At 39.6% G+C, this 15,763-nt stretch overlaps 1 protein-coding gene across 1 annotated transcript in view; it reads left to right on the top strand.

Moving 5' to 3' along the window:
• Positions 1-317: 317 nt before the first annotated feature.
• Positions 318-15,763, top strand: part of LOC124292358 (sodium- and chloride-dependent betaine transporter-like) — a 28,823-nt gene continuing 13,377 nt past the window's right edge. Inside the window, exon 1 of the mRNA XM_046729450.1 lies at positions 318-430. Within this exon, the coding sequence (XP_046585406.1) occupies positions 349-430 (82 nt within the window). The 5' untranslated portion in view covers positions 318-348. The remainder of the gene's footprint in view (positions 431-15,763) is intronic.

Below are 15,763 nucleotides of genomic sequence, written 5' to 3'. Positions count from 1 at the left end.
TGACCTCGCATTCGAGGACATTCCAGCTTGTTCAGTCAGCTGTATTATTTTGCTGTCTCGCTCATGTCTTCCCCACATGGGTACAATGTGTGGAGCCCCTTTCTGGTGTCCCCCGCCGTGATATTGGTGGAATGCTGTTAAAAGCGGCGTAAACCTAACTCGTGCTATCGACATTTAATTGTTAAGAAAACAAAGCTGTGTTTATTTCGAACGTCGACCAAATCTGAAAAGAAACCCTGTAAATCAAATATATAAAAAACCCGAATGAGCAGTTTAAGTTTGACAAGCTTCTACAGTGATCGGGCATGCATGTCATGTTGTTTGTACACTATTGTGCAGTGACTGGGCATGTATGTCAGGGCGTTATGCCTCTTTGCATTTGTTTGGGAGTCTGAACTACACCTGGGTTATCCGTCATTGCAGAGACAAGGTAAGGGTGGTGTTTCTTCTTTCTTTCGTATGATGCTGACCACTATGAACCTGTAAGGCTCTTCTAGGGAATGCTATTTTCTACTGCATTTCTTTACCATACATTCTCGTGTATGTTCAGGCGAAAACACTTGATTAGCCTTAGCTTGGAACAGGTTACGCCGACGTAAGAGGCGACTAACGGGATCGGTTGGTCAGGCTCACTAACTTGGTTTACACATGTCATCGTATCCCAGTTGAGCAGATGGATGTTAATGCTGTTGATCACTGGATTGTCTGGTCCAGACTCGATTATTTGCAGACCACCGTCATATAGCGGAATATTGCTGTGTGCTAAACGTTAAAAAACAAACAAATACAAATATGCATTTACAGATGGATTCAAGGATGGCGACATTTGCTACAAGTGCCAACGTCTTTGGATCCAGGACAATATTATCACAAGCAGATAACCTTTCCATTTTTATAGCCGAATCCAAAGCCATAGGAAAGGCACAAAAATATATCTGCAAACAAGCTAAACAATGTATCACTGTAGTGAATGTACCTTCAGCAGGGGTTGCAGTAACATTAACTAACTGTTGACCTGAGAAGGTATTACCTTCAAGTGTATGACCTAGCTCCGATAACTGCCAGTAGCCAGAGGTCAGTAGGCCCCCAGTACCGACACCCAACTTTGGCTGGTGGTGAGCTATAGCTCTTATTGTCCTCCTGAGAGGGTACGTAAGTCCCAAAACTTTCAAGGGCAATATCACTCTACCGAACTTTTAATCGTAGCATATTCGTTGTTTTAAATTATGGCTTAACTTTCCTACAATCGCCAGCGGCTGAAGGGATGGTGTAAATCCAACAAGGGTCCATGCAGGTAGCAAAAGCAGTGTAAGTCCCCATGGTCCCTGGTATGGTGATCTACCTTCAGTTGTTGGCGATCTATAGCCCATTTTTATACTGTTTTGTCCTAATTTAAAATCTAATTTTAGAGAAAGTTTTATTCCTTGATACTGTGATATTCTAGTCGCTTTTACTGTCCTTCGATGACAGTTTTGTTCATAATTTATATGTATTTATGGTGAATTCTTAACTTGTTTTAGTCACGATATAGCTGAAATATTGCCGATGTGACTTTATATTTTAACTCACTCACTCACTATAGCTCACTGTTGATATTCGAATTTGGAAACGTACTGTGGCATGTTGTACTGTCGCCTTTCGTGGATGCTGGACATGTATCATGCTGCATGAACGTATTGCCCTGGTCGAATCTGAATACATTAATTCTTTTTGACTGAATTGTGGTATGTTTTATGACAACATTCTAGCTTTAACTTAAAAATCGGAGGTATTCAAGTTCTATTCTTTGATGGTCCATTGCTGACATGTTTTATAGTCTAAAACATTACTGATTTATGCATACATTGTTTCCATCACAAAATGACTCAAATACTATTTAAATGTAAATGCGAGATCGTATATATTCATACAGTTTCCGACAATGATTAAATGGTGGGAGAAGAATTGTATCAAATACCACATGTTACTGCGAATTATCCTAGCTCAGACTGGTTCAAACGAAAAGGGTCCCTAGTATGGTGATCTGCCTTCAGTTGTTGGCGATCTATAGCCTGTTTTTTATATTGTATCGTCCTCTATAGGTTAAGTATTTTAGATTTATTTACTAGTTTTAAATATATATCTGTGGCAGTCTAGTTGGTTTTACTGTCTTATAATTATGTCGACAGATATCTTAAATTGATTACCTTGTTTCCATCGCTATAAAGCTGTAATATTGCCGATGCGATGTACAATGTAACTCACTCACTCACTCAAAGGAAAAGGCCGCAGTCACATTATGCTTGATTTCCGCAAAATGGGTCACGGATGGTGTAGTTTTCTGAGGCGCCTCTACTACAGTCTGCCTGTTTCAAATGGCGTCCTATGGGGCGTCAGGAAAACGGACCATCCGGAACCCATTCTGTAATCTACGGTTCGAATACCACATTCACCCTGATTATGTTTCGATGTGTGTCGGTAGTAAACTTAACCAAGGTAGTGATCAACTGAGGCTGACGTTACTACGGGATATCTTTCTTCATCAAGCTGGCACCCGTGAAGAGCAACCTCCTCGTGGTGGGTGCTGGGTGCTGGGTAACGCTAAGCGCTCTTCAACCCCCCGTTGTGGACCCGGGGGTATATTTGGTCCACCAACCCGTTTGCCGTGGGTTGCGCCCCTGTATCGGTGGAGGACGGGAGTCTGGTGGTTGAGGGCACTGGTTCCAGGAACAGCGTTACTTTGCCCCTGACTTCACCTAGACAGGTGGTAGAACTGGCCCGGTTCAATCAATCGGCTGGACATGCAAGCCCTGCGCATGGTATTTTGTTTTGCACGCATCTTATTTATTAGTTATTCCATGGACTTGGTCAAAAGTTATTAAAATGCATTACTTGTTTACTGTAAACAAATGGAAAATTATATGCCCAGAGTCTAACATGCCCAGAAGGCGGTGGCTCATGGGCCAATCTGGTAAATCATTTTCTTAATGGTTTTACTTGAGTATACCCTCCTGGTATCCCTGGTGTCGCCTGTTGGAGACCCGCAGGCATATGACGTCGTCCTTGTTGACACTCATGGTGGGTGGGGAGCGAAGAGGGTGAAACCAAATTATTATCATCATGGAACCCCCAATGAAAAAACGTTCTCATGAATCGCAAGATTATCTTGATACTGAGAATGATAGTCCGCGGACACCTCCTGTGACTTTCGAAAATTGGCCCCATTTCTACTTTAGATGGCTCTCCTCTTAATCTGAATCCATTTGCTGTCCAGAAGGCTATACAAGGTATAGCCGGGGATGTTGAAGATGCAAAGAGACTACGCAGTGGATGCTTGCTAATAAAATGCAAGCGACACAGACAAGCTGTTAGTCTTCTTTCAACTAAGAAACTTGCAAATATTCCAGTTGTGGTTTTCCCGCACAGGTCTCTTGACAGCTGCAAGGGGATAGTACGAGACAGAGGTCACTTCCTCGGTGACATGACAGAGGATGATATGTTAGAAGAATTAAAATGCCCAAATCTGATATCTGTGAAACGTTTCTCTTCAAAGAGAAATGGTGAGGTCATCAGGACCAATACGTACTTGCTTACGTTTGGTCTTCCCAAAATTCCAGACTTTATAAGAGCAGGGTATTGTAGCATCAAAGTGGATCTGGGTGCCGTTCCACTAACCGATCTTAGCCCTACTCCAATCGTAAACCCCCTAAAATCCCAATCTTAGCGTGACGTTACGATCGGCATACCGTTCCACCAATGTTCTGAAACAAAAAGATACAAATATGTTTGATTTCACGTGCGCTTATTTGGTGGGGAATTCTAAATACAGGCCGCGTGTTATTCAAGACCACTGACAGATTCTACATACGTTATAGAGGATGCCTCATCACGCCTTGTTTATTCTGATTGACAAGGTTCAGGCACATATTAAAAGCTCTGACACAATTGACATTTTTTAAGTCCAGACTTAAAACCTGTTCTCAGTATATGACTTATAATCTCGGCTGTAAAAACTCTCGTGTAAATTATCTGTACATAGGGCTTTGAGCATGCCCCAGGATGTGGATTAGGCGTACTATAAATATGCATTTATTATCATTATATTATGCCTGTTACCCAGCGTTCACACGCACTTGCACCTGAAACCAAGGTGCTCACTACCCTAATATTTTGCTCTAGGTTTTTTCTCCACGTTTACTCTTGGTTGGAAAAATACCCATGAAGGCCCGGGTTAGAATATTGAACTTCAATAACCCATGCTTGTCGTAAGAGGCCACTAACGGGATCGGGTGGTCAGGCTCGCTGACTTGGTTGACACATGTCATCGGTTCCCAACTGCGCAGTTCGATGCTCATGCTGTTGATCACTGGATTGTCAGGTCCAGACTCGATTATTTAAAGCTAAGATACATAGCGTTCACTAACATGAACGCTCGTGTTAGTGAACGCTATGCATCTTAGCTAGATTATTTACAGACCGCCGCGATATAGCTTGACTATTGCTGAGTGCGGCATAAATCTAAACTCACTCACTCACTCACTCACTCAGTTGGTTTGTAAACTACTTCCATCGTTTGCTAGACTATGCAAAGGGAAATAACTCGTGCCTCTCATTCCTCTATCTCTCGCACGAAAGAGTCTCGATCTAAGCTTGGATCGGATCGTAAGATCGGGACCGGCTACGATCGGCCTAAGATCGGTTAGTGGAACGGGTGTAACTTTTAGCTAAGACGATTGTAAAATTGGCGTAACTTGCTAAGATTGATCTTAGATAAGATCGGTTAGTGGAACGGCACCCTGTATATCCCAAATCCACTGAGATGCTACAAGTGTCAGCAATATGGTCATGGTTCAAGAACATGTGTAAAGCAAGCTGCTTGTTATCGCTGTGGTGGTAACTGTGCAGATAGCGCTGATTGTAGCAATGATCCAACATGTGTGAACAGTGGTGGCGCCCATTGCTCTTCATGTAAAGATTGCCCTACATGGTAGCGTGAATCTAAAATTGTTAAATTGAAGCATGAAAGAAACATCTCTTTTGAAGATGCGAAAAAGATTGTTTTAACTGAAGAACAATCTGCTCGCATGTCTTACTCTGAGGGTTGATGATAGGTAAAGGCCGGTTCTGCCCCACTTTGACCTAGTTTTCGATGGTGCCGACCTACTTAGGCTGGGGCATCACCAGTGTTGCAAGATATGGGGCAATGCGCGGACTATTTTTAGAAGTGAGAGAATCCCTCACATAGCAAGATCAAGACTGTCGTGTCAACTAGGTGACACAGAGCTCGTAGCAGACGGCTGTGTAAACAAACCCTACTGAATGGGTGATAGCCTTGCTTATAAAGTTAGATTCTAATTTGTTTTCTATTCAGTTCAAGCCCAACCATGCCCGCTGGAGGATGGAAGGAGTATTTGTCCAGCATTTACTTTAATCTCAAACACCCAGCCTCCTTTTCAGGTCCATCGAAATTATATTACATAGTGAAAAAGGAAGGGAAATTTGATATCGGTTTACATCGCATCAAGAAGTAGCTGGCGTCTCAAGATGCCTATTCACTTCAACGACCTCTAAGGTACAAGTTCAAGCGGAACAGAGTGGTGGCTTCAGGCCTCAATGCTCGATTGGATATAGACTTGGCCGATGTATCTAATATCGCCACGGACAATTAATTTGTGTGAAATATCTATTGGTTGCTATTAATATATTCACACGATTTTTGTGGGTGGAGCCTCTCCAAAATAAAACTCCAGACGTCATTATTAAAGCCATAAAGAAGATATTTTCTCGTACAACTCTACCACACATTATCAAAGTCAAGTCAAAGATGTTTATTGTACAAAAGGCCTCCGGCCCATATACATTGGAGTTATACATATACATTATACATATGGTGCAATAAGTAGTAATTAGTGATCCAAACAGCAAATCATGATACAGGCAGTAAATTATGTACAAGAAGTGAAATACGATGGACATACAACACTTTTTATCAGATTGTAACGTTTAATAAGAGCATAATTGATATAGTACGACAGCTTTATTATTACATACTGGTCAGTTGATGAAAGAAGTAGTTTAAATGCTAATGTAGGTGGCTTACGTAGATAATATTCAGCTATATATTTCGTACGCAAATCTTTATACAAAGGACATACAAGCAAAAAATGGATTTCATTTTCCACATCTATATTACACAATGGGCACATTCTCTTGCATCGTTCAATATAAAAACGTCTTCCTTCGTTTACCATTATGTTGATCAAACCTAACCTAAAACGTATAAATGGATATCTTAATTTCTTTGATGTTAAAACGACAGATATTTCTCCGGCTGGAGTAGTGATTTGTATATTCTATAAGAGTCGTACCGTGAACTATTATGTATTACTGAATGCCGTTCTTGATTAAACATATTAAGACTTCTTTCTCGAAACTGAGTTAAAAACAAACTTGCATCACCAACTGACTGACTTAACCATACAAAACCATAACCATGTGAAAACAGAAGATTTCTTACATAAGATGCCCACGTCACTTTACCAATGTTGTCCAAATGAACAAGCATGTTATAAGTCTTTTTGGGTAATCTATGTTCTTGCATACACAATATCTTAAACCAGAATTTTATACATCGAATATGAGCATTTATATACAGGGGATACCTCCCACATCAGATCTGCCAAAGGTCGTGAATTTGATAACAAGAAAGTGAGATCATATTTAGCCAGCAAGGGTATTACCTACTATGTCACACAGAATGAAACCAAGGCGTCTTATGCAGAGAGAGTCATACGAACTCTCAAGACAACTATGTACAGATACTTCACTTACAAACAAACGTATCGTTATCTTGACATCTTACAAGACTTGGTGAATGATTCAATCAAAGACCTCATAGATCACTGAATGAACGTTCACCCACTGATATAAATGTGAACAATGAATCTGTTGTTTGGAAAGAACAGTACATCAACCCACTGATCAAACAAGGCAAGCCTAAAGCGGAGATGATGAATGAAACCAGAAGGAAAACCTTTAAATTCAAAGTAGGGGATCAGGTGCGACTGTCACTTTAAGACATGCCTTTCAACGTGACTATCAGGAGAAATGGACGGAGGAAATATTCATTATCAGCAGACGATACTACAGGGATGGGATACCAGTCTATAAAGTCAAGGACATGGCTGAGGATCAATCACTGGTACATTTTATGCAAAATGAACTTCAGAAAGTAGATAAGCATGGTGATAGTATATGGCGTGTGGAGAAAGTGCTTAAAGCCAGAAGGAGAAAAGGTCAGAAGGAAGTCTTTGTCAAATGGATGGGTTATCCAAAGAAATTCAATAGTTGGATCCCTGAGGGTCATCTGCAGTCTGTGTAGCGGATATATAGGGCAACAAGATCATCACTTGTTCTCATTCAAAGTTAGACTATTGAACTGTCAACATGTACTCCTGTCCAGTGTGTTCTAAGACTTATGCCTGGCCTGATAGCCTGAAACGTCATATGAATATCAAGCACAATGATTATAATCAGCAACAACAACAGCAACAACAACAACAACAGAAGCAGCAGCAACAACAACAACAACAACCCTATGAAGGAGAACATTTCAAGTTTACCATCCCCTCTAATGCAGTCATTGTGGGTCCTACTGGCAGTGGTAAATCTATGTTTGTATACAACCTTCTCACGCGTGGATGTATACAGCCAGCACCTAATCACAGTGTCTGGTGCTACACCCAATGGCAGCCACTGTACCAGGTGATCAGTGAACAGTTATCCCATGTCAAGTTTGTGAACGGAATTCCCTGCGATGTACTCGACGATACCTACTTTGATGCTGGAAATGACAACATGCTTGTTTTGGATGACTTGATGTCTGAGGCCAAGGATGATAAACGCGTTAATCAGTTATTTACACGAACTTCTCATCACAGAAATGTTATTGTTTTTCTGCTGTTACAAAATTTATTTCCGCGGGGGAAAGAGTCACGTGACATCGCTCTGAATTCCCACTATGTGACTATTTAACTCTCCTGTGGATAGACTACAAGTCCAATTATTTGCCAGACGTATCTACCCCAACAATGCTGATAGGTTTATGTCAGTGTATGAGACAGCTGTTCAAAAGCCCTTTGGCAATCTGACTATCGATCTACGACCCACAAGTATTGAATCAGAGAGGCTACAACCTAATGTAGTCACAAAATCTGACATACCCTCAGTCCCAGAGATACCAAAAGGACACATATCAAATCTCCCACCAGAAACAAGACAAAGCGAGACTGGGATCCGGTTTATAAAAGAGGAGCAACCTGAACCACCTAATCATTTGACTCCAGACACTCAGAGAGATAACATCTCCAAGCTGGTTAAGAATACTGTGGCCTCAGAAGACGAAAACATGCCCTCCTGTGACGAGTGTGGTATTGTATTTGAAAACAACCATGATCTTCAACGTCATGTGAGGACCTGGTGCCCGGAAAATTGTGGGGAGCCTCTGCAGAAGCGAGCTAAGTTGGATGCAGCTAATGATACTAAGAATGATATCCTGCGTCCAGTAGAGAGAGGTACTAAAGTTGATCAAGAAAGAGGAGTGAAAGGCATTGAATACATGTGGGAACAAACTTTGAAAGCTTGTAAGGAGGACATCTGGAAGAAAAAGGAGGACTTTGAGGATAAAGGAAAAAGTGAACGATGGATTGAGAAGAAACTGCGGAAATGCTGGCAAACTACCTTTCTTGATAGACTTGTGATAGCCGTTCGTCATGCCAGCTATTTTGGATATGGATCCCTCTTCAAGCCTATATTGGAGAAAATCACAGCCCTGGACCCTGACATGGACCCCAGAGAAATGGATGCTAAAATCACTCAGTGGATGAAACCTATCGTGAAAGATATTCTCTCTCATGTGGACTTGAGCCAGGCTGAAGATTTAGAACTTGTTGACATGTCTGAGCATGATGATACAGATGATGATGAACTGTGAACTCCACATTCTTTGTATCATATATGGATGCGTCCTGTGTCTAATATGAATACACATATGAATTAAAACTGTATCCAATACATCAAAGTATGTGTCTCATGGTCAAAGTGTATTAATGTATATATGTAATAAAGTGTGTAAATAGTATTATACATGGTTGATTTCTTCATTTGTCAACATGATTCAATCGTCATACACAAGCTACAGTTATTATTATAACCTTGAGATGTAGAAACACACCCAGTAATAACACAACCAAAGATGAAAGTTAATATCTTTATTTCATGAACACAAACACAATATTGTAATCATAACATATTCAAGAATTCAATATACATTTGTCAAATAGTGCAATGAACAATCAGTCAACGGACATGTCATGGTTTAACAGTCTATACATGTTACAAAGCTAATGGTTGTTTTTAATGCTGATGCGCATATAGAGCCTTATCCAGCTATGTATTACACAAATCAAACATCAACTGTACAGATGGTCAGAAAAGATCCGCTCTAGCAAAACTATGTACATATTGACATTCTCCAGTTCTAAGCAAACAATGTAACTACAGTATGGGTTAGCTAGGTACATCAACAATACATAAATATACATCTGAGAAGAGAGGTATGAAATGGCTTACACAAAATACATATTAATGAAAGGATTACAAGTCTGAATCTGACTTAATCTTGTAATGGCCATGGGCTACTGTCTGGATTCCATCCTTTAACACAAAACGTTTGTCATCAAAGGGGGAAAGACTGATTTTGTTGATGCAAGCAGTGTACAGCTGATGGCTTTTACTCTGAATTTGTCCCACCTCATGTCTGAATTGTACCTTGTCAAAAAGACACTGTTTGTACAGTTCATGGCGAAGATGTTTGTCTCTCACAGTTTCAGTGATGCCTTTGGCTGTCTTTTCTCAATATCATGCACTATTTCAACTTTCTCTCCATCAACTGTTTTTGTTTCTGTTTCTTTATAAAACATGGAATACATTTTGGGGCGGAGACCTATAAACTCATTCATTTCCTCTCCCTTCAATTCATCTTTGAGTTTTCCTAACACATTTTCATTTTCTCTTGAGAAGAGAGGGTGGTCTTTGTCATAATTACTGGTATCAAACAGATGTGCATGCCTTCCCATGTCACCATACAAATCAGGAATTTCAATTTCATAGCACAACGAGTCTGTGTCTGTAAAACACAACTGTGCTTTGGATCCATAGTTGGGTTTAATGAAGTTGTAGTGGAAGTCGTACATGTGTACTTTGGATAAATCTAATATGGAAAATCCAGCGTAAAGAGGTTGATTCAAAAACAAACTTGCTTTCTTCAAGTGAACAGCAGCTAAATCGGGGTTAAAAATTTTGAATGCTTCAAAAGTGGGTTTGGCAAACAGCTTTCTGCGGCGTTTGTCAGAAATTGACAAGTTCCACATTGACATGCTTTCGCACATTCATCATGCTGCGACCAAAACAAGAGTTATTCATCAGTTTGAAAAGCTTTGTCAGTCTTATTTGTAGACTGTCTACGTTTCTCTGTATTGAAATCAATAAATGGTTTAAGCCATGGTGTCTGTCTGAACTGAATGGCTCTATGAATCTTTGTGAGAATCAATCCCTGACTAGATAAACTGCAAATTTCTATAATGTAAGACATATTTCTGTTTGTTTAACAAATTAGGGACAAGCTTTCCGCTTGGTTTTCCCTTGATTACCAATTTCTCTTTCAATTTCTCAGAGTGTGGTGAAAGCATGTCTTGGTTACTATCATAGACTCGGGAGCAAAGGGATAGTCACTGTAGGGCATCATGCAGATGTGTAAGGATATTCTAAATCCACCTCTAAAATATATCCAATGTCAGCATCAGGGGTCGCACCATAATGTCTAACTCATCAACACCCTCAACCCAGTCAAAATTGCGCCTCAGGTAGGGCTTTGAGACATTGCCCACCCATAGAGATTGTTGGCATCCCAGTATATCAAATGTTTGTTCAGGTTATCTGAATGATAACCATCTTGCCCTGAAGGTTTGAAAGGCTGTGTTTCTTAGATATCATGCTAATACCACCCCTCATTCCTGATTCTATCATGAGAATTTGGTCAATATCAGTCAAACGCTCAAGCTCAACCTTTCCCATTTTCAACATGGCATCCCAACCCATGCCAGGGCAGAGTGTAGTAATGAGCTGGGTCTAAATGATAGTACTGGAGTGCCATTGATCTAAAACTTTCAAAATATCTGCTGAAAAAAGCAATACGTCTGTTTTCACATACAGAGTCGTGATATTCCCCATGTTTTGCTTCAATTCAAAGAAAGACCACACATTTTGTGCATGTGCATAATCTCCATCAGTGTGAGAATGTCCAGTTAACTTACTGACAAAATCTGCCTGTTTAGGAAGTTGTGTCAGTCTAAATTTGCATTCATCATCCATGAAGTCATAGGGATAGACCCCCTTTCTCAATAACAGCTCTGCCTGAGATGGGATTGGAAATTTCTTTCTTAAATGACAGAACTGGGATGGGTCTTCCTTCACCAGATTTGTAACTAAAGTATCTAAGGAGGATGAAAGAAAATGGAGAGAATCAATGAACCTTAAATTTCCAATGGAGAAGGAAATATATTTCTCCATGTTGTTAGCTAAGCAGCTAAGCTTTTGATTCACTGATTTGTCTAGTTGTTTAATGAGGTGGACAGACAGACAGACAGATTTATTTTCAGTATACAAGGCCATGGCCCACATTACAGAATATTTTTACATTTTGGTTTGATGCTGGTAAAACCAGTAATGGTCATACATTATTGCCTCTGAAAGCTGTGAAAACATTTGTGTACAATGTACAGGCATAATGTACCCTACTAAAGAAAAAGTAGCAACAGTTATCAAAACATCATCCTTAGATGACACAAGTCTAACGAGACTATCTTACACAGGTTACCAATATATAGGTAAGGGAAAACATTCTATCTGATGCATTTTTTAAAGCATTGACAATTTAAATGGTATTCATCTTCAACTACTGGTATAAAGCAATATAAACAGAGGTCTATTACGGTACAGTGTATTATGCCTCCCTGTTACAGTTGGAGGTTGGAAGCTATTATATCTGGACTGGCTTGAAACATGTTTATAATACTGTAGAATATATCTTTCAATTTACACAAGTGTCATGAAGTGACAGTATGTTGTAATTTGCTTTATAAAGTGTCTGACATATTTGCATAGTGTATAGGCATAACATATCTAAGAAATAACATATAGATCTTAATGTGTAGAATATTGACTGAGATTTATGCATTTCTAATTTTGCCTCTGAAAGCTATGAAACATTTTAGCACAATGTACAGGCATAATATACCCTTTTAAAGAAAAAAGTAGCAACACTTATCAAAACATCATCCTTAGATGACACAAGTCTAACAAGACTATCTTACACAGGTTACCAATATATAGGTAAGGTGGAAAACATTCTATCTCATGCATTTTTTAAACATTGACAGTTTAAATGGTATTCCTCTTCAACTACTGGTATAGCAATATAAACAGAGTCTATTACAGTACAGTGTATTATGCCTCCCTGTTACAGTTGGAGGTTGGAAGCTATTATATCTGGACTAGCTTAAAACATGTTTATTATACTGTAGAATATATCTAAGGAAATATATCTTTCAATTTACACAAGTGTCATAAAGTGACAGTATGTTGTAATTTGCTTTATAAAGTGTCTGACATACTTGCACAGTGTATAGGCATAACATATCTCAGAAATAACATATAGATCTTAATGTGTAGAATATTGACTGAGATTTATGCATTTCTAATTTTACGAGCCTTCATCAGAAACTTAGCAATACTTGTCAAAAACATTTTCATCATTACACATGACATAAGTCTTGCAAAACTTTCCTCTATCAGGGGTTTCTAATATAGGTATGGTGGAAACATTCAATTCTTGCATCTTTATAGCGTTGACAAAACCATCAATAGGTGGTATTCATCTTCAACTAATGACATGCCTTTGCTTTGACAATATAAACAAATTCTATTACAGTACAGTGTATTATTATGCCTCCCTGTTTCAATGGCAAGTTTGAAGTTATTACATCTGAACTGGCTTAAAACATGTTTGTAACACCATGGAATGTCTAAGGACAGATATCTTTCAACTTGCAAAATTGTCTTAAATTGACAGTATGTCTGACATTTGCTCATAAGTGAAATAGTATGATGCCAATCTTGGTTCAAACAATCAGACAATCTCTGCTTATTTCCTATTTGTCTAGATGTTTAATGAGGTGGTGTGAATCGTAACCCCGTAGATTGTGAAAAAATTATGGGTATGACACAATCTGGTCCCTTTCTCTCTTTATTACCTGTTTTGTTTCTATCCTGATCCCTTTTCTCACCCTTTTTCACTTTCTTACTCTTTTTGAACTTCAGTTGTAGATTGCAATCCTTATGTGCAGCACCACGATAATTATTTCTTTCTACCATGTGATCGTGGTCGCGCACCTTGACAGATTCTGAATCGAAAGGTTCTTAACAAACATGGCAGGTATCAGCCATTTGAAAGTTCATTTCTGCTTCTTTGTCATATGAAGAGGATATGACGCTTTGCAACTTTCATTGATGACTTTTTCTCTTCTTGTAATAAAGCGTCAATAAAATGAGAAATGACATCAGGTCCCCGGTACACTACTGATGGTTTTGTAAATTCGGGATTTGAGCAGACAACTTTATAGCAATAACCACAAGGATCATGCTGTTGATAGAGGGTAGTATTTTCTGTTTTGTTGCCCTCACTGACCTTTCTGGTCAGTGCCTCAAAGAAATCAGCATAAATGACAAAGGGTACTTTAGCTGTTTCTGTATAGAATCAAATTGAATCCATTTGTTATATTTATTTGGTAAGCGGATCTTCTGCGGACTGTGCTCAGAACAATAAATGGAATGATCCCCTAACAAATCCTGTCTGCTAAACCCATGTAGACAACGCCTGCAGTAATGTAGCGAGCTCTCCAAAGATCCTTTCTCTGCGGTGACGGCAATTGGAATAACCCGCCTTCGCGGTCAGCTGGTTTATAAATACAAACAGTGTAACCAGCATAAGCGAGCGTTAGTTAGCGCTTTGAAATAAAACAGGGAAGGGAGATAACTGCTTTTATTGTTACTAACAGGACTCTTCACTGAGCTCATGTCTAGACATGTTTTGATCCACCCAGTCTGCCGAAGATAACATTTTGCTTACATAGAGAACTGGGTGATACATATCACCACAGAATAGTATATGTAGCAGTTATGATTTAAATATTGTCGGCTAGTGTATGCGATTTGCACTGTGACCGAGCATGTGAATCAGCGAGTGACTGTATAAGGCAAGCAGTGACCTCATTTCGCCCATAAATGTCGAGCGGCTATTGTATGCGCTAAGCTATTGACAAATGACATATTCTTGTCCTTTCTACTGATAATACCGAATCTGGTTCTGATGATACCAGCTGGGAAAAAGATGACCAAACATCTAAAAACATAATGGATAAATAGTAGATTAGTCGCCCTCCAAATCGTAGTTATACCATTTCTCGCTATCTTTAGACTGGGGGATTTTTCACTTCTAAACATAGCCAGGTGTATTGCACCATATCTGGCAACACTAGTGATACCCCAGCCTAAGTAGGTCGGCACCATCGAAAACTAGGTCAAAGTGGGGCAGAACCGGCCTTTACCTATCATCAGAGGCTATTTCCCGACCTATTTCACAACCTGTTCCACACCGAGTTCCTGTTTCCAGTGTAGCTGTTAAACAAACAGATTATACCTGGACGACAACAGAATGTCCGGAGGTAATCCAGCTGTCTTCTGACTCGGCCACATTTTAGGAACCACCTGTTCACAATAATTATTGTCATCACAGTCGTCTGAAAACACACAAACTGACACACATGTAAAACAAATGGCGAAAACCAAAACCAAACCAAGGACAGAATCGTTGAAAAAAACTCAAAGTGGCAGAATGTCGAAAGGATCCAATAACAAGATCCAGTTATTTAATAAATATGGATCACTTGAGGAAATGGATGTGTCCGACAACAGTCAGCACAGGACACATAGCTTGTCGCCTTCAAAGAAAGGGCGGGGTAGATCCCCAATTAATCCACCAAAGAGATAATGCCTTCGCATATTGTACAGTGGAACTGCAGAAGACTCAGACACAACTTAAATGACCTCCAACTGTTAATTCAAGATTTCAAACCATCAGCATTGTGTTTGCAAGAAACATATTTGAAATCTACAGATAACTTTGTTTTGAGAAGATATGATTCCTATCACTGTTTTTCTCCCCCAGGAGATAAAGCTTCTGGAGGATCATCTATTCTGGTGAGTCAGGGAACGATTCACAGCCCTATTTCGCTTCATACCCCTTTACGGGCCGTTGCTGTCCGTTTAACACTACATGTCGTTCTTACTTTGTGTTCACTTAATATACCACCATCATCCTCTCTACGGCAATCTGATCTTCAGGCGCTTTATGACCAGCTCCCCAAACCATGTCTTATCATGGGGGATTTAAATGGTGATAACCCACTTTGGGGTAGTAATAACACCAATGCAAAAGGAAAGATTCTTGAAGATTTCTTCTCAATCAATGATTTGTGTATCTTTAATGATGGTTCGAACACATATCTTCATCCTGCAACTGGATCATACTCGTCTCTGGATTTATCTATACATTGTACCCATGCGGGGAATCGAAGTACACACACCCCACCGCCCCATCTTGTGCTAA

The sequence above is a fragment of the Haliotis rubra genome, unplaced genomic scaffold, assembly GCF_003918875.1.
Source record: "Haliotis rubra isolate DU_JTF1 unplaced genomic scaffold, ASM391887v1 Scf515, whole genome shotgun sequence".
Taxonomy (NCBI): Eukaryota; Metazoa; Mollusca; class Gastropoda; order Lepetellida; family Haliotidae; genus Haliotis; species Haliotis rubra.
The sequence above is the reverse complement of the archived record's forward strand: the minus strand, read 5'-3'. Positions and strand labels throughout refer to the sequence as shown.